Source organism: Dipteris shenzhenensis, chromosome 30 (assembly GCF_047967505.1).
Source record: "Dipteris shenzhenensis isolate YYH24624 ecotype China chromosome 30, Dip_SZ_1.0, whole genome shotgun sequence".
Lineage (NCBI taxonomy): Eukaryota > Viridiplantae > Streptophyta > Polypodiopsida > Gleicheniales > Dipteridaceae > Dipteris > Dipteris shenzhenensis.
In genome coordinates, this window is record NC_141625.1 from 14,102,314 (window position 1) to 14,129,829 (window position 27,516).

The 27,516-nt window shown below is 44.0% G+C and overlaps 1 protein-coding gene across 1 annotated transcript in view; it reads right to left on the minus strand.

Annotated features, from left to right (window-relative positions):
• LOC147881746 (uncharacterized) overlaps positions 1 to 27,516 on the minus strand; it is a 246,312-nt gene that overhangs the window by 163,497 nt on the left and 55,299 nt on the right. Inside the window, exons 6-9 of the mRNA XM_087401787.1 lie at positions 17,283 to 17,407; positions 16,822 to 16,993; positions 15,959 to 16,187; positions 229 to 472 (exon numbers count right to left, since the gene is read on the minus strand). Coding sequence (XP_087257913.1) covers positions 229 to 472; positions 15,959 to 16,187; positions 16,822 to 16,993; positions 17,283 to 17,407 — 770 coding nt within the window. The remainder of the gene's footprint in view (positions 1 to 228; positions 473 to 15,958; positions 16,188 to 16,821; positions 16,994 to 17,282; positions 17,408 to 27,516) is intronic.

The following is a 27,516-nucleotide window of genomic DNA, read 5'->3' on the forward strand; positions in this document are numbered from 1 at the left end:
CTAGTGCACAGTGACCTCCTGTCTACCTACACTGAAGAATAGATTTTGGTATTTTCCCATTGAGGTCCTAGAGCAGTCATCTAGCAAGAATGGTTTCTCTAGAAAGGAAACATAGCATTGGACTTCAGCTGCAAGTAGAAAAATAAATCCACACAAGAAAAGGATCAAATCTGACGCTTCTGAAACCATACAAAACAATGCATAGCACAACTGCTAAATAGCACGCACCAAAATCCGTTTCAACACATAAAGCTCCTTTTGTTGATCTCTACCGGTCCTCATCCCAGTTTTGAATGAATTTGAGGAAGGATTTCCTTCGAGATTAGGATCAAGATTCCACACATCCAAAGATCCTGCAGGAACTTGCTGCCAGTATACCTCGCCCATATTTTCTTCAGTGGAGCAATTCTTTAGTACAGCGAACCATACTTCTCCAAATCCTCCACGTCCAACATTTTTTGTAAGCTCATACCTGGATAACAGAAAATGGACTCCATCTTGACATACTAGTACACAAGAACCAACCTAACTTACATAAAAAGATTCATAAACAACCCAAGCACCATGCCACATACTATATCAATACATGTCCCAAACATCAACGAAGACATGGAGGCAAGTAGAAAAAGAACAAGTTGCACTCTTGAGAGCAATTCAAGAGTAAGAAAGCTTGATAAACACTGAAGGAGATGTGATGACTAAATTGTTATCCTCGTGATGTCAGGTGGCTTACCAAAATCAGCCTTTGGGTGGTCTAATTCAGCATGTTTGATTCGACTTTTGTTTCCCACCCACCCCACCCCCCCCCCCCCCAACTATATTGAAATATACTCATCTGCATTAGGCACAAAGCTAGCAACCCTTCAGATGGTTTTAACTCCTCAGCTGCCCCTCTCGGCTCCCCCCCTTGCACCGTGCCACTCAGCCCCCCCCCCCCCCCCCCCCCCCCCCAAAAACTCTGCCTCTCAGGCCCCCCTTGCATAGTGTTGCTCACCAGTCCCCCCTCCCCCTCAGCTCCACCTTTTCGCAACCCCTCGCACAGTATTTCCTCACTTCCCTCGCACAGTATTTTCTACAGCAAGAGCTTAGAGAAGTCAAGTTTCGACTTGCCTCCTTGGAGAGGAACGTTCCTGACAAAACATGAGGTAATCCAGAAGTAATGCAACATACCTGCACCGCAGTTGGTATCCATGGTTCGAGATATGGACATCACCCAGCTCAAGTCCACGAAGGGTACAATTACAGCAGCAGTAGATAATAAAACCAATACATGGGATGTGTATGGGGGACAAGAGAACAGGAAACCAGGGTGTCCAATGCCCTGAGTCCATGCATAGGGGGCTGCCTGAGGGATGTATGGAAGACAATATTGATCTCATTAAGGAAAAAATCCCGCAGATTGGATGGGGTTTAGAAGGCATACTTTGTGTCCTCTAGAGAGCGGCACAAGCACAAGTGGATGACAAGATGGCAAGGGACAAGGTTCTCATGCAAACTAATAAGCTAGGTATGAGGATTTGGATCTTCAGAAGAGCCTCACCTTGACTCAGCTCAAGGAAAAAGCAACAGAACTGGCTGAAGTAAAGGATGCTTAGAAGTAGTAGTAGCACCAACCACTAGCAGTAGCACTAACAACAGCACTAGAGTAGCACCAACCACTAGCAACAGCACTATAGAAGCTGCACCAACCACTAGTAGCACTATAGCACCATCAATCACTAGTAGCTGCACCAACCACTAGCAGTAGCACTAACTATTAGTAGCAATAGCACTAGTAGCCAATCACTATATATATATATGTCCTAAAAAGATGCTAGCCATTCAGAGTATGAGAAAAGAACCATCATAAAAGGGATGTAGGCCAAGATTATAGCAACACACACTACCATTGGGACGATAAGGGGCAATATGTTTATCAGTGCACCTATTGTTAAATGATGTCAAGGATTACGAGGATGCAAAGAAAAGGAACCATTGATAGTACAATGGACCTCAAATAAGCAGAAGAGGATGCAATTTGTAATACCATACTCCCACTGGGAAGGAACGTGGGCTGTCTATAGAGAAGGAAAGGCGCTAATCAAGACTTCAAGCCTAGACCCAAAGACTCTTAGTCTTAAACTAATGTAAATAAGGCCATCTATCTTTACCTGGGACTATAGCTAGTTCATAATAATCTCGAACATGCTCTAAGCCTCCTAAACCTCTCTCTCTCTCTCTCTCTCTCTCTCTCTGTGCGAGTCACATGACTTCAAGGTCAACTTTGGAAAAACCAAGGTCATTATCTTCAATACATCACAAGCAGCTGTACATAGAGCGCAGTTCACCTATGATGGGTCATCAGTTGAGATTGTTTCATCATACACCTATCTAGGGTTCTATTCTCCGGTCCTATTTTCACACCGAGGCTAGTGATGCAGGCCCGTTTGAGCAGAGGATATGCCTCATTAACCAGACAGAGAGACAATGCTTCCACTCACATTTTCAGGACCCTCAGACCAAGTCTCTCCTCTTTCACTCCTTGGTTTGGCCAGCAGGCAAGTATGGTATCCCATGTGATATGACTATGTACTACTTAGAACTTAGCATTTAGCATGAATGATGATGCTTGTTTGGTAGCTCCACCCTTTCTGCTTGTTTGGTAGCTCCACCAGTCTCATAGACCTATCGATCTTTCGAAGACAATAATAAACTCTCTCTCTCTCTCTCTCTCTCTCTCTCTCTCTTTGACTTTAATGCAACGTTCTTTCTCACAGTGCACCTAGATCCTAAAGGGTCTCATGCGGACTTGAATAGAATCATAACATGGAGGGGAATCCATTTTTTGCCTCTACGTGAACCGCCCTGCCTCCCTATCCTCTCTTACAAGACCCCTCCACCACTTTTCCTCTCCACATCCATAGAGCTCTATTTCAGCATTTTCATGGAAAGAAATGGTTGATGGGAAGATAACCCACATAAAAACAAAATCCAGAATAGGCCGAAAAATTTCTCGACAGAATTCGATAAACTGTCAATTTTTGTCACTCTTTTGACACTGATCTTTTTCCATCAAAAAAACCAGCAAGGTACACTGTTTCTTCTACTATCATTTGGGGCTTCTACTTTTACACTCCAATCTATTTCTTCCTGTTTATCGTCAAATCACGGGCACGGGCACTTGGTTTATCCTCCCAGCCAACCTCGTTGGTTGCAAGCTCCTCTTCTGAAATCACAAAAAGATTACTTTCGTCAAAGCTCTCTGCTTGCTTAATTCCAACGAGCCCCAAACTCCCTAGATGGATCTAGTATGCCACATGTCCTCAATTTAGGGCCCTTCCTTAATGCATTATTTACCCCTCTCTTGGGATATCTTTGAAACATTTGCCCCTAGGCACACTTAATGCATTAAAGTCCCTTAGCCTTAGATTCACCTAGTCTAGTGTCATGTCACCCACACCAAGGACCTTGACCTTTATTCCTTTTCAATCTTTTACATGAAGCCCAAACAAATATAATACAAATATTGATCCTTTAAAGGAAAATGTTGACTGATCCTTCCGAGGTGATGTTACCTCGACTTGAGCGTAACATTCCTTTCCTCTTCAACATCAGCGTCCTCAATGATAAAGTCTGGGAACACTCTCCGTAACTGGTATACGGATTCCCAGGTAGCTTCTCATAGAGGTAGACCATGCCATGCAACCAACACCGTGGGTACCTTCCAATTACGCACTTGCATTGTTCCTCGGTCCAGGATTCCTGTTGGTTTGCGTCTTGCATTATCCTCTATCTCCTGAAATAAAACAACACCCTCGATTAGTGAGTCACCTGTATGTAAAAATTTCTTTAAACGAAAAACATGAAACACTAGGTGCACCTTACAACCCTGTGGCAATTCTAATTTATAGGCTACCTTGCCTATTCTTTTTAGAATTAACCATGGCCCACAATATCGAGGTGATAACTTAGCACACTCTTCTGCAGTCAAAGACTTAGAGTGCGAAGGAACTCTGAGAAAAACTTTTTCTCCTTCCTTAAATTCTCTAGCGGATCGATTTTCATTCGCATATGCCTTAGCTCTATCCATAGCTTGGCGGATGTTAGCTCTCGCAAGTGCTAGCATCTCCCACATCTGAACTATAAAGTTCGCGGCACTAGGTACTTTCTGAGGTACTCCAACTATAGTTGGATTCATTGGCCTATAACCATAGTTCAGCTCAAACGGACTGAACCCAGTAGAGGAATGTTTTCTATCATTGTAGGCAAACTCTAACAATGGTAACCACTTGTCCCATGTATCTTGCCTCAATGACACATATGCTCTAAGCATATCCTCTAAAATTTGATTGATTCTTTCTGTCTAACCATCCGTTTCTGAATGATCCCCACTACTCATTCCCAACTCAGTCCTTAGTGTCTCAAATACCGCAGTCCAAAAGTGACCGGTAAATTGGACATCTCTGTCTGACACTATGGATTTGGGTAATCCATGCAAACGAAATATATGTCTAATAAACAAATCCGCCACTTGCGGGGCACTAACAGACTCTCTAGTTGGAATGAAGTGAGCCATCTTGGTAAGACGATCAACCACCACAAGGATAGAATCATATCCACCTTGTGTCGTAGGCAGCCCTAGAATAAAGTCCATGGAAATGCTCTCCCACTTACTTAGTGGTATCTCCAAGGGCTGTAAAAGTCCGGGTGGCTTCACCCATTCTGCCTTACTTGACACGAAAAACAACGTGTCACATATTCATGAATATGTTTTTTCATCTTTGGCCAAAAGAAATCTCGCTTCACGAGATCATATGTCTTCTCGACTCCTGGATGTCCCGCACATGGGCTATCATGGCATTGTTGAATGACTCTCTGCCTGAGATCATTCTGATTAGGTACTGCTACCTTGCCATTTCTTTTTAGCATACCATCCCTTATGGCATACCTTGCATAAGTTTGGCCTTTTCTGGATGCCAGGTCATCCTTTTCCCCGGGTTTTAATACATCAGCCTTAGGCCAAAGGCTCTGGACAAACTCGTCCACCTTTTGAGTTTCTCTAATCTCAGTCATTAGAGCACTCTCTAACACCGTGAAACTCATGTTATGCATAATGCATGACAATGCATCAGCCACTTTATTATCCTTCCCTCTTCGGTACCGAATCGTCAAGTTAAACTCTTGCATGAGTTCTGCCACCTAGCTTGGCGGCCTCTCAAGTCAGGTTATTTACAAAAATGTTTCAGAGTATCATGATCAACATCCACATAAAACTCTAATCCATACAAATAATGTCTCCATGTTTTCAAAGCATGGACAACAACATACAACTCTAATTCATGAGTTGGCCAATTTCGTTGAGAAGGAGAAAGCTTCTTGCTTTCAAAGGTTACTAGCCTTCCCTCTTAGAGAAGAACTGCTCCTACCGCAATGCCACTTGCATCGATTTCAAGGAAGTTTCTGGGAATCAACTATTTTTAACACCGGTCTTGTGACCACAGCTTGTTTTATGGTGTTAAAACTTTCCTGTTGATTCTGTCCCCATATAAAAGATACTTTATCTGAGGTCAGATCAATCAATGGCGATACTATTTCGGAATATCCTTTAATATGCCTTCGATAAAATTGGACAAATCCCAAGAATGATCGCAAAGCGATCAAACTCTGAGGGATTGGCCAAGCCAGTATCGCAGCCACTTTCTTTGGATCCATTTCTACCCCCTCAGGAGTAATTATGAATCCTAAATATTCAAGTCTTACCATACACAGTATAGTTTACATAAAGACTGGCTTTCCTCAAACTATTGAACACTATTCTTAAGTGTTCATAATGCTCAGTAATACTCTTACTGAATACCAGAATATCGTCAATAAAGTGTACTACAAACTTTCCGATATACGAACGTAGTAAATCGTTCATAAGCATGACGAATGTAGCTGGAGCATTGGTAAGTCCAAAGGGCATTACCAAAAACTCATAATGTCCAAACCTGCTTTTAAAAGCGGTTTTATGCACATCCTCGGCTCTAATACGGATCTGATGGTAGCCACACTTAAGATCTAGGCATTGGGAGCTCTTTTTTCTCTCAATTTCTTGCATTTGTTAGCCCTTGTGCCAATGGGGTTTGCCTTTGCAGGTACAATCAAGCATTCAGTTGGGTTTATGCCTTGTTGAGCTGCTGGTTTTTTAGGGGAAACTTTGATATTGCAGCACATATCCACAGCACGGGATCTTTCTGGTGTATTTGAGGAGCATCCTCAAGCCTAGTATAGGCTTTGGCAATCATATCTATTACTTGAGTAGGGTGTTCACAGCAAGTGAACTTTATTGAGTATATTTCCCTCTTTTTCTTTGCTCAAATGGCACAACGAAATCCGAATGATGTCTTTCAGTTGCTTGCCCAAGAAGGATCGGTTGGATGGCACCAACTACCCTCTTTCGAGTTTTTTGATTCGCAATCTATTAGTTGCCAAGGGCGCCTGGGATTATGTTACAAGCGATGAGGCCCATCCCGGTCCTATATTAACAGGTACTCCTCCACAGCAAGGGGGGGGCGTGGTGGTGGTGCAGGTCGTGGGCAACAAGGAAACAAGCTGCCCCGGTTGGGCAAGCACCTGCAAGTATTACTCCAGAGAAAAGGAGGTGGGATACTCGTAATGCTCAAGCCTTGTCTTTGATTTCACTGTATATCAAGAAGTTTATTGTCCCTCATATTAGGTCCTGCCAGACTACTAAAGAAGCCTGGGTTATTTTGGAACATATGTATCAAGCTCGTAATGAGGCGAGAGTCTCATATTTGCACAGAGCTTGATAATGTGCACATGGATTAAGGTGACTCCATGCAAAAACATGTCACCCAAATTCAAGAGCAACTCTTAAACATTGATGAGATCATTCTGGACACAAATCTTGTTACCATTACTTTGAACTCCTTGCCAGAATCTTATCTTTCTTTTCATACGTTTCTCAACTTTTCGATGCGCGGGAATCAGAATCGCCTCACATTTCAAGAGTTGGTAGCACTCTTGTTGCAGGAGGAGCAGACGCGAAAGAATATGGCTTCACGTTCTTGTAGTAGGGAGCATGCTTTTTAAGCGAAGGATAAGGGCAAAAAGAAAGTTCAGCCAAGTCATGCCTCTAGCAGTGGTTCTGGACATGCACATTCAGGTGGGAAAGATAAAAAGGATGCCTCAAAGCCTTTCAAGAAAGGCAAGTGCCATTATTGCAAAAAGTGTGGTCATCACATCTAAGAATGCCACGAGAGGCTTGCAAAAGAGAAGAAGAAAGAGTCTAGTATGGTAGTTTCTGGCTCAACTCATCATGTAGGTTCTAAGGATACTTATGCTCATACTTGCAGCTATGATGCTTCTTGGGAGTCACGTATTTTCAGCATGAATGAGACGGCTAAGACATGGTACTCTGATAGCTGTGCTTCCTGCCATATCACCTCACATAAATCTTTCTTTGATAAGTTCTCCAATGCACCGATTGGCAAAACAATTTCTTGTGCCAATGATTCTTTGAGTTAAAGGATTGGGGAAATTTCACTCACAACGGTGGATGGTTCAGATCTTTGCATCCAGGATGTTTTGTATGTCTCTGGGATTAATAAGAATTTACTTTCTGTCTCTTCTTTCTCTTCTTTCTCTCGAAGAGGTTACTAAGTAATCTTTGAGGATGATAGATGTACAATCCGTGATAGGGAGAAAAATTATGCCTTGGTTTTCACCGGTACATTATGTCGTGGGTTATTTCAGCTTGATGCCTATGAGAAAAGAGCATATTCAGCTTTTGTGGCTTCTATCTCTACCATCATGCAAGATGCAAAGTTATGGCATGCCAGGTTTGGGCATGTAAATTATGGCAGCCTTATGTTATTGCAGAAGCTTAATATGGTTGATGCCTTGCCTCGTTTGGAGACTCCTCCAAACAAAATGTGTGAGGGCTGTATTTTGGGTAGAATGCATCGTTTTAACTTTCCCAAGGATGGTGCAATCCGGGCTACACGAAAATTACAGCTCCTTCATACTGATGTTTGTGGACCCATGCGCACTCCATCTCTTGGAGGTTATCTTTAGTATATTACATTCATAGATGACTTCACATGTTTTACCTGGGTCTTTGCTCTTAAGTAGAAGTATGAAGTTTGCAATGTGGTCAAACACTTTGTTGCCTTGGTTGAAAATCAATCTGCATGCCGGTTGCATACCCTCCATTCAGATCGAAGGGGGGAATATATGTCCAAGGTATTGCAACAATTTTTTGCCGAGAAGGACATTACACATCAGTTTATTGTGAGGTATACTCCTCAGTAGAATGGAAAGGGTGAAAGAAAAAATTGGTCACTTTTGGAGATGGGGAGATCTTTGCTAAAAGCAAAAGGGTTGCCACACAAATTTTGGATGGAAGCCATCATGTCCTCAAATCATATTTTAAACAAGTGTCCCATGAAGGATCTTAAGGTAATGACACCTTATCAAGCATGGTTTGGTCATAAGCCCGATGTGGGCTATTTCTGTACATTTGGTTGTGTAGCGTATGCACATGTGCCTCAAGAGTTGCATGGCAAACTTGATGACAAGGCAGAGACGTGCATCTTTATTTGGCTACAGCAGTGAAAGCAAGGGGTATAGACTTTATAATCCAGTGACCAAGAAGGTTATCACTAATCGGGATGTTATCTTTGCTGAAAATGGAGATCTGCCCTTTGCAAGTTTTGACAGAAATCAAGGTCCTTCTGAACCCTCTGACGGGACGCTGCCCATTTCCTTTGATGCTGCACCTGATATGCCAGTGGAAAATCAGAATTTGCAGCAAGATATTTTAGTGGGTGATGCCTCAGTTCAGCCTATGGCTGAGCCTATTTCTTAAGAAGAGATTGATGATGCCGTAGCACCTTCTGAACCCTCTAACGGGACGCTGCCCATTTCCTTTGATGCTGCACCTGATATGCCAGTGGAAAATCAGAATTTGCAGCAAGATATTTTAGTGGGTGATGCCTCAGTTCAGCCTATGGCTGAGCCTATTTCTTAAGAAGAGATTGATGATGCCGTAAAGCAGTGCAGGAAGCAAGATCAATACCTCCTTGGCTGCTCCGCGCTCTTGAGGACAACGAACTTTCAGCACCACTTCCTACCCATACACGGAGTGGCACTAGAGATGCTGAGGATGCCCATTTCTGTGAGTCTGCTTGGGTCAGCAACAGACTTGAGGCAGATGAGCCTAATAGTTTTGATGATGCACGAGACAATGTGCATTGGATGTAAGCAATGCAAGCAGAGGTTGACTCCATTACGAAAAACCACACTTGGGAGTTGGTGGACTTGCCTGCTCGGCAGGAAGGCAATTGGCATGCCAGTGGGTGTATAAGCTCAAAAGAAATCAGATGGGTCCATTGATAGGTACAAAGCTCGCCTTGTAGCACAGGCCTATGCACAACAGAAAGGCATAGATTATAATGAAACCTTTGCTCCCACTTCTCGAATGACCACTAAGTCTATGTTTCTCAGCCCATTGAATTTGTGGAACCTGGCAAGGAAGACAAAGTATGCAAGTTGAGAAAGGCCTTGTATGGTTTGAAGCAAGATCCACGAGCTTGGTATGCAATGATAGATGCCTTTTTGACTAGCCAAGGAATGCAGAACAGTCTGCATGAGAGTACCCTCTATGTCTGGAAGGAAGGTGGGGATTTGCTCATCATTGTTCTCTACGTCGATGACATGCTACTGAATGGTACTAATGCTGCAAAAATTGCAGATTTTGAGGCTGAATTATGGCCGATGTATGACATGTCAGATTTGGGGTTGCTTCACTACTATTTGGGCACCCATTTTATACAAGATGATAGAGGTATTGGGCTGTTGCAGTCCAAGTATATTGGTAAGCTCCTGGAACGGTTCAGATTTCAGAATTACAAGCCCATCTCTACTCCTATGGAGCAGGGGCTTAAGCTGTCCGTTCATGATGCTAGCGAGCCTTTTGATGCCTCTGTTTACAGCCAGCCTGTGGGATGCCTTATTTATTTACGCAACACACGTCCGAACATTCAATATGCAGTGTCCCAATTGAGCAGGTTTATGCACATTCTAAAGACTTCACATTGGCAAGCTGTGAAGCATGTGTTCCGTTATCTCTAGGGCACCCAAACTCTTGGTTCTCTCTTTCCCAGGGGGGTGACTTTCACTTACATGCTTACAGTGATTCAAATTGGGCTGGTGAATTTGATACTCGGCAATCCACTAGTGGTAACTGTTTCTTTCTTTAGCACTCATGCATTTCTTGCTTAAGCAAGAAACAGTCTACAGTGGCTACCTCTTCATGTGAGGCTGAGTACAGGGCAGCCTTCACGACCATAGTCGAGTGTATTTGGCTGAGGCGTTTGCTGAGTGATCTTCATGCATCATCGGAGAAGCCTACTCCAATTCTCGCTGACAAGTAGAGTGCTAGTACAGTGGCACGGAATCCTGTGTTTCATGCTCGTACGAAACACATTGAAATTCATTATCATTCTGTCAAGAAGCAGGTACATGCACGGGACATCAGCTTGCTCTTCAGCCCTACACATCAGAACGTGGCAGATCCCTTCACCAAAGCATTACATCATCCAAAGTTTGAGGCTTTTCACAAAGCTTTAAACTTAAATCCATTTGGTGTTTGATGTTTACCTCGTACATTGTGACATTGTCACTGCAAGGGGGTGTTAGAAATATTTATATTTCCTAATGCAGTGGCCAATGTTATGGTACATGTAATAAGGGGCTAGGGGCATTTTTTCCCTTCATTAAGGGTTTTTACCCCTAACCTCAGCTAGAGGTTGAGTTTGTGGGTTTGTTAGTCACCACACATCTTTTAACCCTAGTTAGGGTTCATTCTAGGGTTTCATGTCTATGACTACCCTAGCTTTGTAGATCATTGTTGTTGCTGCAATTTCATTCCAATTTCCATCTTGCTTCAGCTCCATTCTCTCACGTTATGTCGCTTCCATTTCCAACAACCAAGAACCAAATGCACAAGTCTGCCTTGCAAATTTTTTTGGCTACAAGTAGATTGACTGCAAAAATCTGCAAATGTCTATCCAACAAAACTTTGTCCTCTGAATCAAGGGCTGCACAGTACCTTAAAAAGAAGAATTTTCAAGGCATAGAGACCAATGCAATTATCAGGCAATACCAAGCACTCACTGCAATTCTGCCTGCAAATTTGGCAAAAGCCCCAAACTTGTAGAGAGCAAATGAGCGAAAAAGAAAATCCAAAGAAAACCCCAAACGTCACTAAGAATTTCAATTATGCCTGCAATGTGTTGTCAATGTACTCTGAAGCCCCAATTTCTGATAGTTTTGGCAACTTCAAAGTCAACTCTGTTCACTGATTTGCAAATGTAAGATCCAAACAACAAATGGGAACTAAGAAGAGCCAGCTGCTAAAGTCAACTGACAGTAGAACCAATAATGTGCAAAATCTGGAAAAATCCATACTGTACAGACTGCCACCTATTAGAAATGGTTGGAAAACAAGTGGATGACAGAATCGTCAGAAAATCTAGGTCCATAAAGTCATACGGACTATACAGATGTCCACTTTCTGCATTGGTTAGAGAAGTTTGTTGTCACCTTCTACCTTGAACACTTACAAGGCCAAAAAGTCAGATTTGAATCCCATCGTCTTAGTAACTCAGGTTTTAAACTCATGTCATGCCTTGAACTTGATGCTCAAAAAACGGAAAGATGTTTGAATGGTGTACGTCATTGGATTGACTATTTTTGACATAATGAACCCAGTTGACAACCTCCTCTTTCTTCACGATTCCGAGTTAATCACCTCTTTAGCTTAATGCTACAAACTCCCCTACTTCCCCTTAGGCTTGACCTTAATGAAAGGACTTCATTGTTTTCTACAGTAGCCTTATCTATGGCCTCTCATTGCTCTCAAACCCTTGTGCACTAGGGATTGCTTTCTCCTCTTCATTAGACTTAGTATCCATATCTTGATCCCTCAGCACTTCAAATGCATTCACATTTACACTTTTAGCAATGTTAGGAGATTCTAGATGAGCATTAGAGGCTGGACGACTCCTAGAGCCTCTCATTGGGAGGAATTTCAGATTTCATATTTTATTATATGTGCAGAAATCTTTTTGGAGAAGGCTTTGGAAGTATCTCAGGAATAGAAAAATCACTCTTTTCTTTTGTCTTTCTATTCATGGGGGGATTGTAGTTAATCAGTGGAGGTCCACGTTCAAGTTGCCCATCCTTCTTCTCAGTAGATGAATCCATTCAGCATTGCCTCTGGTGTTGTAGACAAGGGCAGTTTGGAAGGGGATTGCGACACTTTTGTGTTTCGTTGCCCCCTCCCCTTTTTCATCACCTTGGGCCTAGTGGCTTGGATCTCTCTTAGAGGGCCCTAGGTTTTCCATGAGAGGCATGGCTCTTCTTGGTCTCACCTAGTTAAGCCATGCTCTCAGGATGCTATTACTTCCTCCCCAAACAGATCTGCACATGCTTTAGTAGACACCTAGTGGGAGATCATAGCGAGCATTTCAGCCTAACATATACCTAGATGAATCTAGGAACATTCCCAAACTCATCCTCTAAAAACACAACATAGTGCAGTTTCAATCTCACGAGAGTCACTCATAAGATTGAAAACCATAAACTCCATCACACATAGCAGGGACTAGCTACTATGACATCCCCACTGACGTCAACACCGTACACACTCTCATGACCATCTAGTTGGGTATGCAACAGTCCTCCAGGGCTGCTATTTCTAGATATTAGTTTCCTTAGGGGATGAAGAGGTTGTCCCTTCTTTTAAGAGGTTACTATAGGATTGAGATGGCACTTTCAGCCCTAGTCCTAGACTTTTAATCAGGTAAGGCCCTACCCTCTCAATTTATTTTCATGCTATGCATGATGCACGTCTTACCTTGAGCTCTTTGCTCTTGGGGATTTTTTGATACTTAAAAGAGTCTCTTTCATGCGAAAAAAAGGCATTTGCATGCCCGATATCTTTCCCCTTGTCCCAATCTTATTTACTCTCTTCTTTTCTTGGTGTGTCTTAAAGAATTTTTACTCCGACCCCTTGCCTGTACTTGTCCTTGAATCAATTGTTACTCGATACCTTTCCCCTTGTCCTGGTCTTCTTTGCTCTCTTCTCTTCTTGGTGATTTTCCTTCTCTGACTCCTCAGCTATGCTTGTCCTTGCCTCAACAAAGTTCTTCTTATCCTCCCAAACTCTACACTTAACTCTGTGTTTGGCTAGGGTAAAGGCCGAGGTATTGGAAGAAATATCCTTTTTTGGAGTTCAGCAAAGAACCTAACATCTTTGGATCCTCATCTCATCGCAGCTCAGGGCTTCCTCCTCCCCTTGTATGAATGCTATCTTGAAAGCTTGGGCCACCTTAAAAAGTACTCTTCAGAGAGTTCCTCCTTCCTCTCGGGAAGAGATTGATAGGCATCCTATCATGTGGAATGATAGTATACTTGATGATCATGGCATATCACTTGATAGCTCTCATTATATGTAGTGGTCTGGATGGTAGAGAAGTCTCGCTTTCTCTAAGTTCATTGAAGATTTTCAAAACGCTTCCAAACAATCGTAAACTCCTATCAGTAAGTTACCTCAAAGGAAGGGAAAGGGGAATTCAGTAGATTGATGCAGCTATACTCTTGGGTTGGGTTCTTGCAAGTGACAGGCCTTGTTCTCAACCTACTTGGCTAGGGGTCTTTACGAGAATAGAGATCCCGCTTCAGGTCATGGGATTACGACGATCTGACAGGGATGCCTTTATTTTTTATGTTCATTCTAGGAGTAGGTTGTTTGGATCTATGGATGGTATACTTATGCATATTCCATTTCAGCCTATCAAAGTTGTAGGTCACTAAAGCCGTGTTTTTTGGCTTCAGGATGGTATCTAGACCCTGACCCAGATCACATTCCCTTGGTTCATAGAGACTTTGGCTCTGTGGAGGTGTCCCCATAGAGTATTTGCAGTGGTACCATGGGGAGTGGGAATGGATGGATGCAAGGCACCGAGAGAAGAGCCTTCCCTTCTTCCGCTACATGGTCAGTAATGCTAAGAAGTTTCAACTCAGTCTTTGAGATTGGTATCCCACCAGAGTTCCTCATCGGGACAATTCTCATATTTCTTTCGGAAAGACTCTAGACATCCCTCAAGAATAGACAAATCAATGTTTTCTTTTGGCTTCTTATTTGCAGAGGTATTGCAGGAAACTGGTAGAAGTCTAGGTTTGGGGCATATTCTACTTGTACTCGTTGCTATTTGCTGAGGAGACTATTCAGCATTGCTTATTGCAGCTAAGCATCGATCATCTAGAAGGGGATTGCTAGTTTATTGAGCACCTTTATGCCTTCTCCTTTCTTTCATGACCTGGGGCTCGGGAGCTTGGCTTTCTCTCTCAGGGCCTCAAGTATTCTATGAGAGACATGTCTCTTCTTTGGCTCTTTCGGTTCCATGACATTTGGTTGAGCCATGTCTCTAGACGGCATCCCTGGCTCTCCTTACAAACATGCACATGCCTCTATGGATACTTCATGGCAGATTCTAGTGAGCATATCAAGTGGCATAAATGGAGATGCAGATGCACAGAGGCCTTATATGGTACTTAAGTCCACCTTGCACATTGGCCAGTATTTAGACAAATAGTGTACACAACTTAGTGGCCATTCAGACGAGCATGCAGATGAGCATGTAGGGGTCTTCCCGGGCAGCATCTACTCAGAGGCCTCTCTTCCTCAGGGAGTGGGGAGGCTCTCGGAGTCCTCCCCAAGGTGGAGGTGGCACTTTCAGCCTCAACCTTTTTTCTTATAGGAGCTTGATTCTGCACTATCAGGTGGTTTTCTCATGCCTTGCATGATGTATTCCTCCGTTGAGCTTTGCTCTTGGAGGTTCTTTCATACTTAATAGAAGTCTTTTCTTTGTTTAAAAAAAAAAAACAATGCAGCCTGGCATGATGTATTCCTCCGTTGAGCTTTGCTCTTGGAGGTTCTTTCATACTTAATAGAAGTCTTTTCTTTGTTTTAAAAAAAAAAACAATGCAGCCTGCTTGGAAAAAAGACAGCATAACTGCCCATTTCTCGAGCTTTCATGAGCTCTTTATTCCAAGAGGGATCTACTTAGCTCGGTGAACCCTAAAGCATGGGCACAATAAGCCAAAACAAGTAACAATGTGCCCGACAAAGGTCTTGCTCTACATTGTTGTACTGCTCAATGTGGATGGCCTCAGCTATCCACTGGGGCCGATTAACCCCTTGGGTCCTAATCAATGAGATGACCTATCTCAAATCCTCCTCAGCCCATCTAGGATCCTCACTTCTCGCTAAGGTACTCTTGGTTCAGGCTGCTCTAGGCATAAAACAATGGGAGGGGCTGATATATATATTTTTAAGGTCCCCTATACTAATTTTAAATCCATGGAATGTCCCTGGAAGAACATTAAGACCATAGCTACAAGGGTCAAAAACCACGTCAAACCCTGCTTACAATCAACAGTAAAATGTGACACGACCCTCCTCTAGCACTAAACTTTTTAATGGATCATGCCATAATATAAGCACTGCTTCCACGGACAGTCTCAATTAAGACAACCAATAATGAATTTGGGCTACTATGCCTTTAATCTAAAGCTCTGATCCTAAATGGCCAGCCAACCTCAAAGGTATAGCTAAGGTAACCGGATTTTGTAACAACGTAAGGTCTCCTTCAGTAAACATTATCGATTTCTTAGATAAACCTAAAGTCTCCTTCAATAAACAATCTCAATGGAAATCCTTCCGAGAGTCTACAGGCAAAACTTTAGATTTTATACTATGCAAAATCTGGACCACATGCAATAACATCCCTTTTAGGTAACGAAGGGAAGTCCGACTCTTAAAAATCGAAACACTTAAAAAAAATTCGAAATTCGGCGTAGCCGATAAAATTACTAACCCTTTGAAAATTATTTGAATGCATCTGACCTGTGATGAATCATGATATATGAATGAAAAGAAAGCGGATCCATTCCGTCCACCTTCTCCCAACTAGACACTTTTGAGGAATTATTTTCCACTAATGGAACTGCTTCAATCAACCTCAAATAATTGGCAAATCTTTCTGGGTTTAGACAGAATTCATCCTCATTTGTTAGCACAGGTTGTAGTAAGCAGATAAGATGCTCATGATATACCTCCAGCTGCACATCAGGTCCTGCAAAATAGCAAGACAATGTCTTTGAGATACTTCTAGGGATCAAAATGAGCATCAGACCTATAGAATTGTGTCATAAGTCGTATAAATGAAATGCTCTTTCTGCTCCATAGGTAGTAAAACAAGAGTGCACAAATGTGTGTGGAAACTGCCTCCTAGTATAGTGGTAAAAGCAAGCCCTTCTGGATGCAAAAGAGAAACCACACAATTTTTAAGCGAGTTGGGCTATTAAAAGGCAAATTCTGTAAGATATTGTTTTTTAAGGGAGTTGGGCTATTTAAAGGCAATTTCTGTAACATATTCTACATAAATGAAACACAAAAGTGGAAATTCACAAAAGGAGTTCCAATCCTCCACTATAGGGCTACCTCTAAGGAGGCAGTGCTAATATAAGGCTCCCAAACATCCAAAAATAAAACATAAGAGCAGCTTTTTATCAACTAACATAAAAAGTAAATTAACAAATCCCAATATCTCGTATGTAGTGCCATGCTTTGAACTGTTTTTCTTTTCTATCTATTGCATGTATATCTAGCAGGTAGATGTTACAACTTCATGTCGCTCAATTTCGGTAAGATGCTCATAAAGCAAAGCTAAAACAAAAGTTTAATTCTCTCGTAAAGTTCCTCCATACCAGTCTTTTGTGCATAAGGAAGGGCTATGAGCCCAGCAAGACCTTCAACTCCTGTCACATTTCCTGTGGGATCACCTGATGCAAGATCTATTGATGTTTGCAATGGTAAAACGATTCCACGTGGAATTCTTTCAGCAAGCTCATAACAAGAGCCTTCTTCCCTTCCTGTTAACTGCAAATACAACAGATGTTTTATCAAGGCCAAATCTTAGAATAAGTATGTCATTATTGTTTCATAAGTTCAAGAAGTAAATCCTTATCTTGCTTTACATATAAAAGCTCTCATTAAGTTAAACAAATCCTGCTTGCTTTTAGATCGTTAAACAAATGTGCAGGCGTGTTGAAGCCTTTTGCCTTCTCGGAAGGTTTTATACCATCTGACCTGCCAAAATATTTCCCATACATGAAGCGATACTGTGCCATAACAACACGAGATACACTTACCAAGAAGAGAAACTTACCGGCAATCGAGGGGAAGTTGTAGATACAGAAATCAGTCCTGTGTCTTGACTACCTATGTTCTCTTTGCTTTTGGAGGGGCGACCCATCCATAAGTCAGAATCTTTACAGGTACCTAATTTTAAACCTGCATTTCCAAACCTGGTCATTGGTCAGCAAATTCAACCTTCAGCATTTCTTCTGAATATCCACAAGTAGCTGTTTGCATCTTAAATGGCTTGGAAAACCCCTTAGAGTTAAGCATACTGATTAGATATAAACCCTACATTTTTTATTATAGTTTGAGGTAGGCTCTCCCACATCCAAAAGATGGCCATGTCCCCCCTCTTTCTTTTAAAGAGAAAACACAGCTTACTACTTTGTAAATAAAGGTCATTGGTGGATAAAAACTGTAGGTCTCAGCTGCTCCTCTCCCCGTGAGCTACTGCCCTCCCCCTCTCCCTCTCTCAGCCAGCCCCCTCTCCCTCTCCCTCACCCTCGCTGCCCCCCCTCTCCCCCCTCTCCCTCCCCTCTCGCCAGCCCCCTCTCCCTCCTCCCTCACCCTCCCTCTTTCCTTCCTCCTCCCTCACCCTCCCTCTCCCCCCCCCCCCCCCGCTGCCCCTTACCTCTCCCTCCCCACCCTCCCTCTCCCCCACCCGACAGCCCCCCCGCCCCCCTCCTTCAACCCCGCCCCTCCCTCCCCGCCCACTTCTCCTCCCCCGCCATCCCTCTCCCCCCCCCGCTGCTCTCCCCCCCCCTCCTAACCCGCCATCCTTTCCTCTCCCCCCCCCCCCTCCCCCCCTCATTCCTCTCCCCCGCCCTCCCTTTCCCTCCCTGCCAGCCCCCTCCCTCCTTCCTAACCCCCCCTTACCCAAAAAAAAAAAAAAAAAACAGGGAAAAAGAAAATCCCCGACACCCTCTCCCTCCCCGCCCCCTTCCTTTCTAGCTCAGCTCCCCTACGCCTCCCCCTTCAGCCAACCCCCGTCTCCCCCCCTCAGTCTTTCCTCTCCTTCCCTTCCCCTCTCTCCTACCCTCTCTTTCTCCTTCCTGCGCCTGTGTTCCAGGGCGTCCTGGGCAATAGTTTCACGGACAGAGCTTTTTTCAGTGTGGGAATCGGCCTTTTCACATCAATTGGCGAATGGATCCGCATTCAGCCAATCTCCATCCACTTCCACTGGCCGCGAGAACAGTCATTTTTTCAGAAGACGAGTTGAAGCAGCTCAAGAAAGCTGTGGAATTAGAGGGCTCCACATCACTTTTCGCCCACATCTTTGGGTCACACCCTTCCAAATCACAGGCTAGAGACTGGATGCTGGCGGCATTACCACGAGATCTCGCCCCACACCTCAGGGATATTCAACTTCTAGGATGTGGATTCTTCCAAGTGGTTTTTGACTCCCACGAGTCCACAGCCCTTGTTCTCAAAGCTAATCCCCTGGCTTTGGGTTCGAGGAGCATCTTTCTTTTACCCTACACCTTGGGCTTCGATCCGGTTGAGGAGGACAGGTAGGTCACATCAGTGTTCATTAGATTTCCTGGTCTTTCTCAGGTCTACCATCGACTGCTTGCCACTATTGCAGCCACATTCGGAGTGGTCACTGAGATCCCCTTCCTTCCTGGCATGCCTTCTTCCTCAGCAGAGGCAGTCAGTGCAAACGGGGTGCCTCATGTTAGGGTCATTGTCTTTGACCCTAACATCTCAGATGACCACATCATGCTTCAGCGTCCAGATGGCTCTCTCTTTCGACAGAGAGTCAAGATTTCAAGTAGACAGGACTAGTGCAAGATTTGCAGGACCCTTGGGCACTTTGCTAGAGACTGCCCAAGGAAGAGAAAAAGACTGAAGAGGTCTTCTGGTGCGGCTCCTTCACGTACTACCCCGACTGCACCTCCCCAGCACCCTGTACTACGCAATCCAAGACCACTAGGAGGAATAGGGCGCCCTCCTTCGCGCACCCTAGGACCACCAGGGGTAGCAAGACGCCCAATGCCCGCAGCACACCCAATACCACGATGGAGAGCTATCAGAGCGGCTCCCTTACCTCAGGAGGAGACCTTTGATCCTGTTCAGATAGACGCCTTCCAGACTCCAGAGGTGGATGTTGCTGCAGCGCCAGACACTACAGCTCAACATCAGGAGGGGCCTTCATATGCACCAGCCCCAGTCACCTTGGTTTCTGACCACGAGGGGGCTACAGGTACTTCTTCCCCGTAGACTGTTCCTGCCACAGTCAGGACAACAGAGAAAGTGCAGGCACAGATGAGGACTCCAGATTCCTCTTCAGCCCATCCACAGGCCTCCTCAGCCCCCAGCTCCAGTTCTGCTCATAGAGGCCTGGTAGGTCCTTCTCCTCCATCTTCCACGAGTGCACGTCTTCTTCGCACTCCTCAGCCAAACTTGTTTATCAGGAACTCTTTTTCGGCACTAGCAGATTCAGCTACTTTCATAAATGAGGAGGAGTTTGTGCCCTCCACCTTAGGGGTCCCGGTCATTGGGATTCCAATTGATAGGGCCTCCCCTTCAGCAGGTGTGGGGATTCTTTCACCTGTTGAACTTCCTGCCCTCAGCAGAAGTGTTTCGGCCCAGGGGAAGCTGGTCTCCTCTACTAGGTCGGGGAAGCCTTTCCATCCAGCATCCTGCTGTCGATGAGTATAGTCAGCTAAAACATACAGGGCCTAGGCGGAGTTCCACACCGTCGCCGTAGGCAGCTGATCCGGAATCAGCTTCATCTAGGTGTCACTGGAGGTGCTATTGATATCCTTTTTATCCAGGAACACAAGTTGGATGCCAATGATTGCTCTAAGTCTGGCAAACTGCTTTCAAGACATACCTTCTGGTCGCCTGCTATGGGCACAAGGGAAGGTACTTGCATTTCGGTTTCTCCTTCTATTCTCCCCTTGGTTGCTGGTCATGGTATTATCTCCCCCTCTAGAGCTCAATGGATCATTATTTTGATTGGAGAGCGTAAGATTGGTCTTCTCAATCTTTATGCTCCCAACAATAGAGAGGAGCGGATCTCCTTTTGGAAGGAGTTAGTCTCTTGGGCCCCCATTGCAGATTCTTGGATCATTGGTGGCGACTTCAACATGGTTGAGTTGCCTTCAAACAAAAAGGGAGGCAGATAGGGTGGAATTCATTCTTTGGAGAGGGCAGCCTGGGATGCCTTTCTCTTTCAGTACAGTGGCAAGGACACTTGGTTGGATGATGCCTTTCATGTTATGCCACAGTCACTCCTGTACTCTTGGTCGAACAGGAGAATACACATGCCCATCCATGCACGTATTGACAGATTTTATGTAGACGATTGGACACTTGACAAAGGAGGATATGTATGCATTTCCACTGGGGTTTCCACCTCAGATCATTTTCCAGTGGTGTTGCACATTCTTGAACCTCATCGGAGAGGACGCTCTGCCAGTGTCAGGAATCTGTCCTCTCCGATGAGGTTCAAGAATCTGCAACACCACTGGAAAATGATCTGAGGTGGAAACCCCAGTGGAAATGCATACATATCCTCCTTTGTCAAGTGTCCAATCGTCTACATAAAATCTGTCAATACGTGCATGGATGGGCATGTGTATTCTCCTGTTCGACCAAGAGTACAGGAGTGACTGTACGCCCATCTCAGGTAGCTGTAGCCTTATCCGGAATTAGTGACTATTATCATACAGTCGCTGATTCCAGGAGACATGAGATTCTCAGACGTGAGATTGGTATATGCCAGCAGTTAGCGTCCCTTTAGAGGAAAGAGCATAAGAGGCCCACAGATGGTTGGATTCAAGAGCGCCTTGTTGCAGCAAGGGCTCATATACAGACATTGTTGGATCAGAGAGCAGAATATGCCTTTCATGCTCGGGAATCCTTTTGGATTCAGATGGGTGGTAGGGTCAACAAACACTTTTTCTCTACTCATGGACCCAGACATAGTAGAGATAGTGTCTCGCAGCTTGTTGACTCAGACGGGGTGTTACAGTTAGATCCTGATGTTGTCATGCGTGTAGCTTCAGATTTTTTTGCGTCCCTTCTTATTGCAGATCCGGGCACACAGGCTATAGATGATGCCAGAGAGATTATTTGACAGTGTATCTGTATTGGTGAAGGATGAGATGTATGTTTCTTTGGATTCACCTTTCACCAATGCAAAATTCAAGACTGCATTACTTGCCCTTCACAAGGGCAAGTGCCGGTTCGGATGGACAAACCCCTTCCTTTTTTATTACTTTTTGGGAAGAGATTGGTGATCACATTATATCAGCCCTGCAGGGCGTGTGGGACTCTGGTGAGATGCCGGACTCACTTACAGATGGTCTCATTCATCTCATCCCAAAGGGGAATAATAGGTATCTTGTGTCTCAATGGAGACCCATCACTCTATTAGGCACCTTTTACAAGATTCTGGCGAAAGCCATCAGTCTGCGGCTACAGGTTTTTCTTCCAGATTTGATTCATGACACGCAGACACGGTTTGTGCATGGCATAAGTATTTTTTATAATATTTTCTCATTTTGGGAGGCCTCAAAATGGGCCATGCAGAGCCGCGAAAGATTGGCCATTCTACTCTTGGACTTTGCGAAAGCTTACGACAGAGTAGACTGGGATTTTTTACAGGGTACTCTATCTCGCTTTGGTTTTTCAGATGCATGGATTAGAGGAGTATCCTCTCTCTATAAATCAGCCCATAGCCAAGTGCTCATTGGGGGGGTAAGAGGGGACAGGTTTCAGATTTCCAGATCAGTCCGCCAAGGATGTCCTCTTGCCCCTTTTCTTTTTCTTTTTGTGGCGGAAGCTATGAGTATCTACATTAGATCTCAAGTTGATATTTATAGGTTGAGGCTTCCTATCCGCTGGGAAGAAGAGCTCCTGGATAGTGAGTTGGCAGATGACACAGCTGTTTTTTTAGATGCCTCCCCCAGGACGCTCACTTCCTTCCGGACAGCCTTGGATTTATTTTGCACAGCTGCAGGTGCACACATTAATTGGAATAAATCCAATGGTTTTTGGATTTGCGATGATGACACCCCGGATTGGGGTAATGATTTTGGCTTCACTTGGGTACAAAGGGGCGTCTCTGTCAGATATTTGGGCTGCCAGGTTGGGGTGGGCATCTCTGCTTCACAACAGTTTGCTCCAGTGTTGGAGAGCATTAGAAGAAAGCTCCTTTTTTGGAGCTCAACCAAACTTGACTTGGCTTCCAGAGTGGTGGTGCTTAACCAGGTTCTTCTAGCCACAACATGGTTTGTATGCTCTTGTTGGTGCCACGGTCACAGGGGCGTGAAAATCTAAGTACTTTAATGTACTACAAGACCGTGACAACTTTGGTTTTAAAAGTCCAAGCATGGGCTTAATAATGTGTAATCAAACGCGGCATGGTGCCTAGCACATAAGTGTAATTAATCCCTAGGCCCAAAGGCATTCCAAGGAATTAAAAGAGTGGTTGTTGGTAAATGATGATGTGGCATTTTTAATGGGTCCCCCTAGAGGGCCATGTACCTTGAGTGGCCCCCCTAGAGTTCCAGGTGGCTCTAGTGCCTTCTACATGCTCCTTTGCCATTCCTGGACCTTCCTGGGCCTTCTAAACTTCACATGTGTGGTTTTCTCTCTCATCTTCACCCTCTAATGAGATTTTGGACTGGTTTTTCAGCCTCCTTCAGCTGAATTCCGTTTTTCTTCATAACTCCTCACCCGTTTGGATTCCTCGACTTCCGTTTGGCCCGATGGCTTCCCCTCTGCCTCCCCTTCATAGTGATATGCTTTTCCCTCCGTGCGTTTGGTAGAACGGGCACAGCTGAGCACTTCTTTCGCTGGTCGAATTTGCAAAAGTGGCTTTTTTTGGACCTTTTTGCTTCTACCGCCTCCTGGGCCTCTCCTCTTGCAAAGCTACAGCTTTCTGTTGAATTTCGAGTGGTCCCATGCGCTGGTTGACTGGTTTTTCTCAGGTTTGGAGGAGTTTCCGGCGATGAAACTTCTCCAAAACCTTCTCAATGCATTCCTCTCTGAAGCATGCTTCTTTTGAGCCCAAGAACTCCCATTTCTTCGCGACAGAAGTGCTTCTTTTCGCATTTTTCAGTGGAATTCTTGCTGGTCAGCTCTTGTAAATGCTCTTTCTTTATGCCTTTGCACTCCTCTTTGGCTGAGAATGCAATTAGGCATTGGCTACTACGTCCTCTTGGCGATCGAGGACTTGGTTCGAGTTTTCAGGGCTTGGTGAGTTGCGATTTTGCTATTGCAATTTCTTTTTGCCATAAGCTATTGGTTGGCCTTGTGTGTCGCCTCTTTCTTGGTTCACAGGTGCCCAGGCAGTGCTACATGAGTCATTCTTTGGTTGGGTACTTTGCTGATTTTATTTTGGAGCTTTGAAAAGCTTTGTGAATGCCATCTGGAAACCACTCAAAGAGAGTGCAGCTGGGGTGCGGTGTGATTGCATCTAGACAGCCAATGGAATTGCACTCGGAAAAGAGAATGCCTTTGGATTGAGCCTATGGGTTAAGTGCACTTATGTGATGGTGTTCTATGCTTGAAAGCCTTGCGAAGGCTCAATGAATTGGGGCTGTGTGCTCAGTTGCAGGGAAGGCCTCCTAGATGCAACTTGTAATCATTTCACTGTGAAATATAAAGAAATACCGAAAGGGGCACCACGGTGTTTGGGGCCAATCGGGTGCACTTGTCTATGTTTGTTGAGCAAGGGCATTCTAGCCTCCATCCCTTTTTCAATGGTTTTATTTGTGAACAAATGGGTAAATGCCAAATGGTGATCATACAATGGTTAATGGTTGTGATATATGCTTTGTGAGCTGTAAATAAGTACTGAAGTGATTAAAGGTTTAGTTCCACTGCCCTCTGAGTGATTAGAGGCCGGTTTCATTGGTTCCATTGCCGGGATACCACACACTCTTTCTCAAGAGGTGGGCCTCGGTAGTTTGGTGGAAGGATATCTTTGCTGCACTTTTTGACAGCTGAATATTACAACCATAAACATGGTGAGTACCCATGAGCAAGAGAGTTCCACAACTCCTCAAAGGAGAAGGCAGGAAAGCCTTAATGATCCAGCTAGTGTACAGCTGCAGGGAGCACAACAAATGCCTTTTGAGCAAGCCACACATGAAGCTACAACTGAGCTCAACGGTGATACTAGTTCTAGCAGTGAGTCTGATGATGCTACTATGTTGAATGCACAGCTTGCAAGTGCAGTGACTGCTTTGACTCAGCTGGCTCAAAATTTGGCTCAGATTGTGCAAACAAATGCCAAGAAGAAGAAGAAATCAAGAAAGCACAAGCACGGAAAGAGTGAGTACACACATGCATCAGCTTCTCATGGCGGACCGCACACTCATGCATCAGTTTCCCATGAGGGACAGCCATCAAAAATGACTCAGAAAGTGACTTCCAAGAGAGAGGAATCACCCAAAAGAACACTTGAGAAAGAGGTACAAAAAGTACAGCCAGTGCAACAGTATGAGCAGCCAGCACAAGGCCTTGGTTTGGGTACTTCTACTCCTCAAAATAATAATGTGTAGTCCATAAATGTGGCTCAACCACCTCAGCCATATTTGAGGCAGCAACCTGAAAAATTTGGTACAGAGTCTATCTTTGATGCTATGTTGATTTCACCTCCAATTGGGCATAGAAAGCAAGCCATGTATGACAATGTGGGAATGCAGCCAGGCATGCAAGCCACAACATATGCTCCCATGCCTAATGTTCAGCCAAGCATGGCTCTCCCTAGTGAAGGGAATGCTGCAAATATACAGCCATCTTTGGGACAGCCAATATCAAATGTATATAAAGAATTTAAGGATGGTGGTTCTCGTGTCAAGTTTGATACATATAATGGAGTACAGGACAGGTACAAAGCCCTCACATTCCTTCAACAGTTTGATGCTGCATTTCTTGGGGGTTTGTTTACAGAAGCATCCAAGATGAGGAAGATCGCCACATTTTTGAAAGGCAATGCACTTAAGTGGTACACCAACCTTATGCTTCATGGAGATGCACCTGCTACTTGGCTGGAATTTAAGCAAGTGTTCTCTTCTACTTGGCTTACTCCAACTTTTGAAGTTGAAGTACTTTCACACTGGCATGACTAGTCATACAAACTTTGCAAGAATCTTGATGATTACACCCAGAGGTTTTGGGATGTTTTGCTGCCATTGAGCTCTTACAGGCATGTTTCTTTGAAAGAGCAAATGGAGAGGTATTGTTGTGGATTGCCTAGTGAGCTACGTGATTATTGCATCAAAACCAAGGTGGGTTCTATGACTTAATTAATTGAGAATGCAAGGACAACATATGCATGGATGCAGGAGAAGAATTTGGGCTTTATGGACAGCAAGAAAGAAGACAACAAACGGGCTGCCAAACACCAGGATAAGGACATCAAATCTGAAAATAAAAATTATGGCAAACGACCGTTTCAAAAGGGAGGAAAAGCCCAATTCAAAGCTGGTCAAAGGCGTGGACAGCCTAATAAACAGCCCCGTACCAAGTTATCTGATGAAGAGAGAAAGTCACTCATGGAGCAAAACAAATGTTTTATATGCAAAGGAGAGGGACACCGCTCTTATGATTGCCCATCCAAGAAAAGAGACAGGTCAGATGATGATAAGAATGGTGATAAACAGGCTGATCGGAAGGGCAAAAGGCCTAAACCTTCCGCAGAACTTCTTCCAGATGTGATTAGGAGTTTGCCACATGCACATGATGAAGAGGAAACGAAAAAGACTGAGATGTGCAGAGCATGGGGAAAAATCAGAAATCAGAATTGTTTGTTTTTCTTTGATTCTGAGTCAAAGGCAAATTTCATTACTCCTGATATGGCTGGAAGGCTTAAGCCTGAGGAAATGGGGCCATCCGGCATGTGTGATATGGCCATTCCTAAACTCAACACACCTGTCACTCCTATCATTGGCAAGTTGAGGATGCATATCCAGGGATATCAGGATGCAGAGGACTTCTACATTATGCCTTTGCCAGAGTGTGATGCTTTGCTTGGGATGCCTTGAATGTACAGGGTGGGGGCTGATGTGCAGATGAGAAACAAGAGATTCCTTTAACTCATAGAGGCAAAAATCATGTACTTGATGTAAAGTTGAAAGGGGAGTCCATCCCTGTAGTTTCAGCTTCTTGTATTTCCAATGTAATAAAGCGTCATATTTCAGCGTACTTGATTTTTGTCAAAGAGGACAGCCAACCAATTCAGGAAGGCTCTACTCTTTCTGCTTTAGATAGAGAAAGGGCTGCTTTTATTTCAGATTTTCAGGATTGTTTCTCAGATGCACTTCCTCAAGAATTACCTCCCAAGAGGCCCGAGGATCATCAAATTGATATAATTCCAGGAAGCTCACCGCCTAATATACCTCCCTATCGTGTCAGTAAGGCACAACAGGAAGAGATAATGTCACAAGTGAAGGAACTCTTGAAAAAGGAATTAATACAGCCAAGTAATTCTCCTTATTGTTCCCCTGTGTTGCTTGTGCAAAAGGAGGATGGCAGTTGGAGAATGTGTATTGATTATAGGGCTTTGAATAAAGTCACAATTAAGACCCGTTTTTCAATTCCATGCATTGATGATATAGTGGATTGGTTGGAAGGTTCCTCGATGTTCAGTCGTATTGACCTTAAAAGTGGATACCATCAGATAAGGATACAGCCTGAAGATGTCTACAAGACTGCCTTCCGCAATTCATTTGGCTTATATGAGTTCCTTGTGATGCCTTTTGGTTTGACTAATGCAGCTTCCACTTTCAATAGAATGATGGACAGAATTTTTAGAGCACACAGAAAGTTTGTGGGCACTTTCTTCGATGACATCATTGTGTTCTCTAAAAATGAGCAGGAGCACAGGAAACACCTCACTATTGTGTTTCAAGAGTTGAAAAGACACAAGCTATTAATAAACACCAAGAAAAGTGAGTTCTTTATGCATGAGATTCATTTTCTCGGTCATATAGTGTCAAAGGATGGAGTCAAGATGGATCCTGCAAAAGTTGAGGCCATAAGGAGTTGGCCAATTTTGAAAAATCTGCATGAAGTCAGAAGCTTTCTTGGGTTGTGTTCATCCTATCGGAGGTTTATAAAGTACTTTGCAGAAATTGCTTCTCCCTTGCATGCTTTACAAAAGAAAGCTGTACCGTTTCGGTAGGGACCAAATGAAAATGCAGCTTTTGAAGACCTGAAGCAAAAGTTGTGTTCTGAACCCGTTATTATCTTGCCAGATCTTGCAAAACCCTTTGCAGTAACTTGTGATGCATGTGGGAACA